Raw genomic sequence first — 10,111 nt, forward strand, 5'->3', positions numbered from 1 at the left:
CTCCTCCTTTCTGTGCGTGTCAGTCGAGAAACGCGCAGCCGCCGACCACCCGGACAGTGCGTGGAGGGCAGGGTTCACTGGTCGGCACTCTGATGCAACACCTGGGGTCGCAGAGAACCAGGCCGAGTGCACAGCTGGGCCTCCCCACAAAACCGAGCCGGTGCGGCGTCGTCGGCTCTGGCTCTGGCGCTGGCGTTGGTGTTGGCGCTGGCGTTGGCGCTGGCGCTGGCGTTGGCGCTGGCGCTGGCGCTGGCGTTGGCGCTGGCGCTGGCTCTGGCGCTGGCTCTGGCGCCGCAGTGGGCCGCGATACCGGCCGCAGGATGGTGATGACGTACAGCTGACGGTCCCTAGGCACGCTCCTACGCTGCTGCACCGGGCCCGAGGGGCGCACTACGGTGATGTAGTACTTGTTAGCCTCGGCCGTGTCCAGGTCAGCTGCCGCGGGCCGCGGCGCGCCGTATGTCAGATCCAGCACCTGGAACAGGCAAATGGTTCCGTCAGGTGCCCAGGTCGGCAGTAATTCGCCACTGTCCGTGCTGCAGCGTGCATATTAAGTTAGAAGCGTTTTTGACATGGTCATGGGCACGGCCTACCTCCAGCCATCGAGGCAGTGCGTGTGAAGGTATTTATTTACTGTTTCAACTCGTAGAAGAGTTGAAACAGAAGTCTTTCTGACAGCTGGCGGCACCAACCATGGAAGACCAGTTCTTGCGTGGGAAAATTATCAAGTTCGTAAAGTGACACTATAAAGAATGTATAGTGATACCACAAAGTTTAAATAGTGATGCTATACAGCTCATAAAGAGATACTGTGAAGTGCATTAAGTAATACATTAATGATGCGTTACGTGGTACTAAAGAGATTGTGATAATGAACTTCTTCATCTCCTCCAATTTTGCCAGGAGATCTTGGCCACCAATCCTTTGGCCCTTCGTCATGTGATATCAGGATATCTCTACCGGAAGTTTGTTTGCCTTCAGGAATGCAGTCCTGCTCTTCTTATTTCGTGATGCATCATGCGAATTCGTGCGCCACAGACATATGTTTGTTCGTGCCATCCCACCGTACATGTGGGAGAAGTGAAGTATCCTTTGGACGAGTTCATCTTTGAAGCCCGAGGACGATACTGAAGCTCGTCATATGTAACCCTCGGGAGGAGATCACCTTCGAAGCCGAGGACAAGACTGAAGCTCGTCTTGGTAACCTCTGGAGGAGTTCATCTTCGAAACCCGAGGACAGGACTGAAGCTCGTGATAGGTAAACTCTGGAGGAGTTCATCTTCAAAGCCCCGGGACAAGACTGAAACTTGTCATAGGCAATTTTGTGGACGAGCTCATCTCCGAAGCCCGAGGACTAAACTGAAGCTCTTCATAGGTAACCTCTGGACGAGTTCATATTTGAAGCCCGAGGACAGGACTGAAGCTCGTCATAGGTAATCCTCTCGACGAGGTCATATTCGAAGCCCTATGACAAGATTGAAACTTGTCATAGGTAGAGCAGTGCATCAGCATCCACGGACAGGCTTCCTTCAGCCTATCGTGGAGGAGGTTTCGAGCTGGCATATCGTTTGAGGCCACGTAAAACGTTCATGCTGTTTTCCTTGAGGAGCTAGATTGCCTTAACCATGTTCTCTCAATACCACTTTGTTCAATTTTAAGCTTTGCCAGAATGCCTAGCCGTGGATTTGCGCAGGGGAAGCCACGTGAAATAAAAGGGATTAAGTGGTCACACCCCACTCAGCGCAGGATGTTCTGAGACCACGGTCGTTACAGCCACACGTGGCGTGACACCGTGAGACCAAAGTGAGCACGCAACGCCAACCGGCGGTAGTTCACAAACGCCCAGGTGCCTAAGAAGCAGTGGTTCACAAACGCCTAAGCGCCTGAGCGGTGGCGGCGTACAGACGCGTACAGCTCACCTGCAGGAGTATGCAGACGGTGCGCACTGAGGTGATCATGGCCGCGGACTGGCGGCTGGCCGTGTGCGGCTGCTGGGCGCCTGCAGACGGGTTTTGTTGACCTCACTGCGCGGTCCGCTGGCGTGCAGCTTTTGGCGCCGTGGCGGCCCAGGTAGGAAACTGCATCCTATCGAGGATCAGCCCGGCTGGAACAGCATGCAATTCTGTCCTGGCGCACTGGCAGCCGATACTTAGATGCGGAAAACTTCAAAATGTACGCAACGCAAAATTACAGCACATTTACACGTGATATGGGAACGGTTCATAAAAAAATCGGTGCATACACACCGCGTGGTGGCCATGAAATTAGGGGAAGTGGTTTTTCAGGTTCACACTGCACCTGAACCTCATGTATGGTGTCGAAATTTTGACTAGATGAGATGGTAAAAATGGAGCTTCTGACCTTCGCTGGTTATGACCTATAAACTCCCTTTCGAAAAATGCCGGAAACACTTTGCTAAAAGGGACAAACGACTACTTTTTGGCACGGAATGCACTCCAGAGGTTTTCTTCACAGTTTTCATTAACTTTGACATTCAAAGTGCATCGCTATTGTTCTGACTATTCTTGTAATGTCAGGTTATCAAAGTTCGATCAAACTTCGACTCGTCGGAGATGTCAAGTCTAATTTCGTTGGAAGGTGAAGGCCAAGTCTCTCCGAGAACGAGCCGGATATACATTCCCATGTGTGCACTTATATGGGATTTGTGTCACCTAAGCTTGCTAATGTTTTATTGTGATCCATCACATGAAAAATATTTGGAAGAGCACTGTGCAACCAGTATCAACTATTTTCTTGCCTCAAGGTCACGTCGGGTCAGTCAGACAAATGTTAGGCATGGCTTGCGCCGCACCGTGGCTGGCGCAAACGTACTGTATTGCGTTTTTTTCATTTTGCAACAGTCTTTACTAATGGATACTTCCATGCAAGTGACTGATTTTCCAAATGTCTGGCTAGGTCACGACCTTAAATTTTGAGTGTCTGCATGCAGTTTCTGAGCTGCTATGCTATCGCCTGTGATTGCATTTGAAATATGTCTCTAACATCAGCTCAATACACCCTAATCCAGCTTGAGTGCGCTTATTAAGCCTTGCTCTTCATTGCATAACATCTAAATTACGATTGTTACGCAATGCATTGTAACACTCCAGTGCATCGGATACATTGTAAGACTGTCGCTGCTACCGCAAATCCTGCCTCCCCGTCGTGAGCCGGGCAGCCCTGCAGCGGACAGGCTATTTGATCTAAGACGTGACTTAACGCGAGCGTGCCCAACCGGCTCATCGTGATGACTGGCTAACAGTTCGCCAGGGCAGGCAGGGGCGGCGGCCTGGGCGGCGGACGGGTCGCAACGCTAGCGTCAGATAGATGTGAGTTACAAAGCTCCCAAAGCGCCGACTTCATATCCGTCAAGTAACGTCGAGTCGTTGTCGGTTCAGGATGGCGAGTGACGGGACAAGGGAAGCTTAGCCCCACGTGCCGACTTCCGTCCGCCGCTGGTGTCAGCCTCGCCGCCGACCTTGACGATCTCGATTCTGAGCTGCAACACGTGCTGACTCAACATCGCGGATTAGTGATTCTCGGAGGTGATGTGAACTGTGATCTGTGATTCACCCGAGGCAACATCGCCCGCGCTCACCTGGCTAGACTTTCACCTCTGCCCCTACACTTCCGCGGTTTGGATCCCTCTGGACGGTATTGTCGTCAACGCCGATGATTCTGTCATTTGATTTGTTGTGAAGTGATGCCATTTCAGGGCTCGCGACTTTGCCAGCACGCTGCTTCGCGCTTGCAGATCCCGTTCACGTCCACTGTTTGCACAGGGTCGCAGATGGAAACAGTTGGACATGTCAGCTGTCAGTTTTTTTTTTCTACGCCGTTACCCAAGAACAGGTAACCAGGAGTGCCCCTCCCTCAATCCCAGCGACGCAGTAAACCGTACGTTAACACCAGAAAACATAAAATCAAGTCGCGGCACTCCCAGCTAGGAAGATGAAACAAACTTAAAAAAAAAACAGGCGAGGAGGTGGAGCAGACCCGAAGGAATTGTGTTATGTGAGAGGTAGGGAAAAATCATAGATGAAAAGGCTTAAAGTAGTCATTAGCCAAAATCAGCTAATGACAGCCCGCTACAACCGCCCAATAATCTACAACCACTCAATTCCCCGTGTTAGTAAGGGTTATACAGTCACAAGTCGGAGGGGACAATTACCTGGCCATTTTTGTGCTGGGTTTTGAGCTGGATGTCCAGGGAGTCCACCCAGTGAGGAGTTTGTTGGTGTCAGTCAGACATTTAGATGTCAGTCGGCGGTGGACTGGTCTGGTCTGGTCTGGTCCGGTCCGGTCTGGTCTGGTCTGGTCTGGTCTGGTCTGGTCTGGTCTGGTCTGGTCTGGTCTGGACTGGACTGGACTGGTCTCCCGTTCCCTGTTCCGGTCTCCCGCCGCAGATGGCATCGAACTGCGGCACACGTACCTCATTCTCCACGTACCGCGTGTGTTTGATGCCCACGCGCCCGAGCGCCGCTTCTGGACTGGACATGGCAGCGCGTTGCCGGTTTCTGACGACACCCAACGTCTCCTGGCCAGCCGGGAAGACGCCTTTCGTCGGCGAGACGAGGGGGCCGCTGCCAGCTGAGCCTGTTGGCGTGCGCCGGTCTTCTCCGCGGCGCTAGTGACTATGTTAGGAGGCAGATCACCGCGGCGGTGCGGCCCGTTCTCGGCGGTGAGTCCGGCGATAACACGCTGGCCCCTAACGTGGCACTGAACAACTCGCGTCGATGCTTCTCCGAGGTTGACGTCGAGGGCGCGCTGGCAGTCGCCGCCGCCCGAGCCGCTGCCGTCATTGGTGCGCCCCAGATCAGACTGCCCCGTGTTTGACCGAGTCTCGTGTCCGACCAGTCACTTCAAGCGAGTTGTGTGCGACCGTGCATAGCATGGACAGAAGTGGCTGCTGCGGTGCTGGCCGTTTGCTTCGATGTGTAGCAGGCTATTGGCGGTGGGTTACCGCGTCGGGATTCATCCTGTCCGGTCCGCGTTTAACCGGCACGGCCGGCTGTGTTCGTGCCTCCGGGGCGTTGACCACGTGACCAGGCCGCGGTCTGGCCGCGGGCCAGAGCGACCGCACACTAAGGGGGGGGGGGGGGGGCAGGAACGGCCAGGTGCGGTCGTGAGTTGGCTGGTCCAGGGTGCTGACTAAATACGAGTGACCAAAGTGAGACAGGGTCTGCAGATAAGTCGAATAACGAGGATTTGCTTCTTAAAAGTCACTCGGCACCTAGCCAGGCAACCCTTGCATCAGACAGGTCCAGAAACCGCAAGGTAATGCCGCTCTCTGGGATTGGTTTAGCATGCTGGTCCCGCCCATTGTACGATGTACGGTGTACGCGTGATGCGTCTTTCATTGGCTAACCCTAATGCAATATCATATAATTTCCGTACCACGTGATCGTGGCCGTTTCCGTCTAAAACAATATAAGGTGAGCCAGCTGTTGCCGTTATGCTAAGTAGATGTGAAATTCCCTAAAGCACTAGACTGCTGTTGGTTGTACATGTAGATTCTGGAGTGGACTGGATGCTGTTGCGAGTGATATGCCGACCAATAGCAGCTGCAGACTTAGAAGATTTAGTTATCTTTACTTGTCTTGCGACAAAGGCTGGCACGAGCGAGGTCACCTCTATTACAACCATCGCGCGAGCGGCTAAAAACCGCTACCTGAGAGCTGTCTCATTGACGCAAACCATCTGTCTCCCGGAACAAATTCCTAGCAATAGATGACGCATTAATATTTTCATCGGTGATGTGCTGCATCAGCATCTATGGAAGCTGCAGCTCCAGGTCCATGGAACGCTCTGAAAAGGTTATCACCGTATGTGCACGCGTCGCCACAGGGCGGCCAAAACATCACCATTGGCCATTTCTCTAAGCCAAAGCGCAATGATTTTACGCTGAGCATAAATGTTTTGAGAAACTATCTGCATGTTAGCGATGCGTGCTCAGGTGCCTGTGGTTCAGTGCTCAGGCTGGTGCCCGTCCGTGAAATTGCGGCGTGCCCTACGCTTTGCCTACCTCAAATCATTTTGACAGCTGAACAGCTCAGAGTCATAGCCAAACAGTTGACGGCACCAGGGCCAGCGGAGAGAACGCAAAGCGTAAGCGGAAGAGAACGCCGTGGAACAAAAACCTCTGTCTGCCTCGAATATGTAAATACAGCCTTCATTTAACTCATTGCCTACTGATATTAGAGGTCGTGCGAGGCGCGCCCTTAAAGACGGACTTAAAACCTCGCTCTAATTCGACGTTATTTCTGGGGGGGGGGGGGTGGATTGGTGATGTGAGAACCTCTGTCGTTTGTAAACTTCAAACTAGGAAAGGTCAATTTTTATGTATGCCATGTACGGATCTTTTTCGCTTAGAACTGTACTAAGAAAGAGAGAGCCTCTCGCGAAAGAAATAGCAGGTCAACCAAATTGTGCGATTGGTAATACGTTTCATGCTGGTAGGTCAATACTTGACGTCATTATGTTGTTAAAGTAATTTAGTTTTCCTGAAAATCACACTATTTCAGCCTAACATGCCAATATATTTGAAACTATGTCACTCAGCAGCATGTAATTTCATGGCGGGTTCCTTGTCTAATTCCAAGCACATGATCTGTAGTCTGGCGTGTTCTTGATCATATGATAAATATATAGAGCTTCGTTCATGAACAGTGTCGGCCCCGCCTCGCGCGATCGTTAGATCCACTCGCTGATGCAGCCGCACCCGCTGCGGGTAAATTTTCACTTGACCTGCCAAAGATCATATGTATAGACTCCAATGACTCGAACTGAACGTGTCAACAAACTTAACTTACGTTTATCCCATGGACGTCGTACTGTATTCGTTGTTGTATGTACGTTTCATACTGTATTACGTTTGCACTGTATACGAACGTTGCATTGTATATCAATACAAGCATGCATGACCCCAATGACCTGGCTCGACCTCAGTTGCCATAGTTCAACATAACCGAAAAGTGCAATTGGAGAGCTTCGATGCTGATTGTTGCATTCTCTACCGTCACCCCACCTTGTTCAGAATTTAAATTGGCGGCACCTGGGCTATATATCATGCACGTCAATGGATATTTTCTGCTGCAGTAATATCTGCGTGATCTGGGATGTCATTCCGTGGACACAGACCCTAAAAGCATGAAATTTCAGAACGGTTAGACTGCTATTAACACACTGGTACTCCCAGAATAGTTTTTGTTTTAGGTTGCAAGATATGCTGGCAAGGGCATTTCATTCACAATTTTATCATAGTGGATATCATTATCATAGTATCATATCATAGTGTCATATTGCATTTGCCCTCTTTAGGCCATTCCCGTGGACCTGAAAAGTGGAATATTGGTTTATGGCAGTAAGATACGAAAATCTCAAGATAATTTTTGCCATGAGCAACATCTACTTTAGCATCACATCTAGGTCATATATATTTTAACATCCAGTTTGATATTTAGTCCACCATCTAGTTTGATATCTAGTTAAACATCTTCTTTATTCGTGCATTGTCAGCCGTAGTGTCAGAAGTCAGTAACGGGTCTAGTCTCTAGTTAAGGGCCAAGTCTCCCACTCCTGCGCTTCCTCGTTGGGCGCTGGTATAAAAGTGATTCCGTCCGAGGATTAATTGTCAAATATCGTGGAGCTTTGGAAGGCCTTTGTAGCGCACGGAAGCATATCTTGCAGCTTGGGAGGCCTTATTTAAGCTTTTTCCCCCGCTGTCATGGCCTCTTAAGTTATTGATGTAACTGAATTGGCCAGCCCAAGAAGAGCATTCATTCGTTTTGCTTGACATCACATCACATCCCAGATCGCACCTGCTCATGTCCTCTTGTGTCCGTTCGTTACACTTCTTGAAGAGTTTTTAGGCGCCACTTTCCGCATTGTCGCAGCGCACTTAGTTATTGAGATAACAGTAGGGCCTTTTACGGGCCATATTTCCGTTAACCAATTCATCCGCTACCCATGAAACCTGCACCTATGTCCAGGCGTTACCCATCCCTCATCAGCTCTATCTTTCCGTTACACACCCGTTTGCATTTTTCCACTTGTTCAGTCTGAATCAGGAAAACGTTTCAGAAAAGTTTTTATGAAACTTATAATGCTGCACTGACACGAAAGAGAATAGTCAGGATTTAACAAGGTGCTTTTTAGTGCAAACGATCATCAACCAGAGAGTAGGTGACAGCAAAATGAGTTAACTTGTCCAGCCTGGGCAAAGGACATTAGTACGGTCCATAAGGAATCTGCAAACTAACAAACCCCATCATTTCCCGCAAAAAGTGAGAAAGCCGCCTGAATATAACAAAGACGAAAGAAAAGAAGCTTTTCCCCCATCGCCGGTGAGTCCTGTTTCTATTGCAGTTAGTAGCAGTGTATTGTAATTAGAAATATATAAATAACAAGTCAGCATTACAAAATAGCAATACAGTCTCAAATCGAATGGAATACAATAAATACAATTCCATAAGTTATCTGCAAATTTACAACGGGTCGAGTCAAAAATAGGTCAAGAGTGTACTGTATAGCATTCATTAAAAGTGTACAGCCTCGAAGGGTGCTGTTATCAATAAACAGAAGCAGTCCGCGCTAAAAATGATGGACTGACAGGTCACATACATTAACTCTCAAGTTCGTTCGCAAGTTAGAGATAGGGTTGTGTTAGCAAAACGCTATTTTTTCATGCTGCCGACTGACGCGAGTGCTGTTTTCGTTGCAACGGCACTTCCTGGTCTATTTCTTGCAAGAGTCGTCCTGGCTTTCTCAGTGACGGAGCGACGTGATGACAATGACTCAATGAAGGAGTCTCTCGATCAAGTGACGGAGCAGCGACCGCGAGCCGTGGTAGTGGTGCTGCAGACCTGTGCCGGGAACAATTAAACTGCGGCATGCTACCCACACCCAGCGCCAGTGCAGCATGCGAGTCGCTGCGGGTGGCGCGGAGTGGCGGTGGGTAGCTGGCCATCGTGGGCTCTGTCTACCGTCCCCCGTCTCAGCCGACATCAGGCGGCCTTGACGAGATACACGACAAACAGGACGGCGCGGCTGCCGCCATCAGGAGATGGATTTATTTTGTCTGGGTGATTTTCACACCGACTTAATGCGTTGCCAGGAGCCGCCTGGGCGTCGCAACGTATCTATTTCAAACGACATGAGTCTTGTGCGGCTTACTGACATACCGACTCACATTAAGCTGACAGAGTCTCCTGGGTCACGCGATTGCCGACATGCCGAAACTGGAGGACGCAGTTCTGGTGCCGCCGGCGCTGTTTTCAGACTATCTCACCACCTTCGTTCGTGCCCCGTTTAGGCCGCAGCATTTACGTCCTGTTTCTTTTGTATTCGCCGCTGGCGCAAAGTCTGCTGGGACGCGCTCAGTCTGCATTTGCTGCAGACAGACTGGGACCCGTTGTAGCGGGCCGTGGGTGTGGCGGGGAAGCTGGAGGAGTTTATGTGCGTCTTTTCAGGTGCCACTAATGTGCTCTGTCCTCTGAAAACAGTGACACCCCGCCGTCCACGTTGCCCCTGAATTGCGGATAATCCCGGTCTGCTGTGTGTGATGCGGGGGCGCTACCACGCTTACCAATCATGACTCAGGTGCGGTGTGGAGACCGAGCGCACAGAATACCGGCCTCTGCGAAACCGGCTTAAGGCCTGCTGCGCTTAGGCCAGGTGCGACTTATGCGACAACGTGCCAATATGTCATCCGGCCGGGCTAGTTTCTGGCGGACTGTCCGTGAGTTTGGACTCAGGCCCGCTGGGTGGGGGGGGGGGGGGGGGGGGGGAGGTGGCGCTGAAGAGGCAATGTCCGCTAACATGGCCGACGATTTCAGCCGTCACTTCGCCTCAGCTGGTCCAAAAATCGCGGCCGAGCTGAAGGTGAGCAATCGCGGTGTCTGGCCTTTCCCTCCGAGAACACCGTGTGTAACCACAGCCAGGCTAGTCTTGTCTTCATCTAGAGCTGCTGCATGCATGTAAGCTTAGCGAGGGTGTGCCGCCGTTCGCGCCAAAAAAGCTGTCTCGCTGTCATAGGACTTCACATGCTTCATCTAGTCAACTCTGCCGTCGTCGCCCGCGTTTCTCCCTGTGCGTGGAACTCAGCCTCAGG

The 10,111-nt window shown here is 51.0% G+C and overlaps 1 protein-coding gene across 1 annotated transcript; it reads right to left on the reverse strand.

Moving 5' to 3' along the window:
- Nucleotides 1-19: 19 nt before the first annotated feature.
- Nucleotides 20-3,523, reverse strand: LOC119094536 (LIM domain-binding protein 3). The gene is made up of 3 exons (XM_037217595.1): nucleotides 3,436-3,523; nucleotides 1,920-1,999; nucleotides 20-475 (listed from the first exon to the last, which is right to left on the reverse strand). The coding sequence occupies exons 1-3, from the start codon at nucleotides 3,521-3,523 to the stop codon at nucleotides 20-22; spliced, it is 624 nt and encodes a 207-aa protein (XP_037073490.1).
- Between the last annotated feature and the right edge of the window lie 6,588 nt (nucleotides 3,524-10,111).

Source organism: Pollicipes pollicipes, unplaced genomic scaffold (assembly GCF_011947565.3).
Source record: "Pollicipes pollicipes isolate AB1234 unplaced genomic scaffold, Ppol_2.1 Scaffold_4002;HRSCAF=4701_pilon_pilon_pilon, whole genome shotgun sequence".
NCBI classification, from domain to species: Eukaryota; Metazoa; Arthropoda; class Thecostraca; order Pollicipedomorpha; family Pollicipedidae; genus Pollicipes; species Pollicipes pollicipes.

Coding starts and splice junctions, on each gene's coding strand:
- LOC119094536 (XM_037217595.1), bottom strand. CDS start 3,523: ATGTTGAGTCAGCACGTGTTGCAGCTCAGAATCGAGATCGTCAAGGTC. Junction 2,000..3,435: donor CGGCGGACGGAAGTCGGCAC/GTGGGGCTAAGC, acceptor ACCCGTCTGCAG/GCGCCCAGCAGCCGCACACG. Junction 476..1,919: donor CCGTCTGCATACTCCTGCAG/GTGAGCTGTACG, acceptor TGCCTGTTCCAG/GTGCTGGATCTGACATACGG.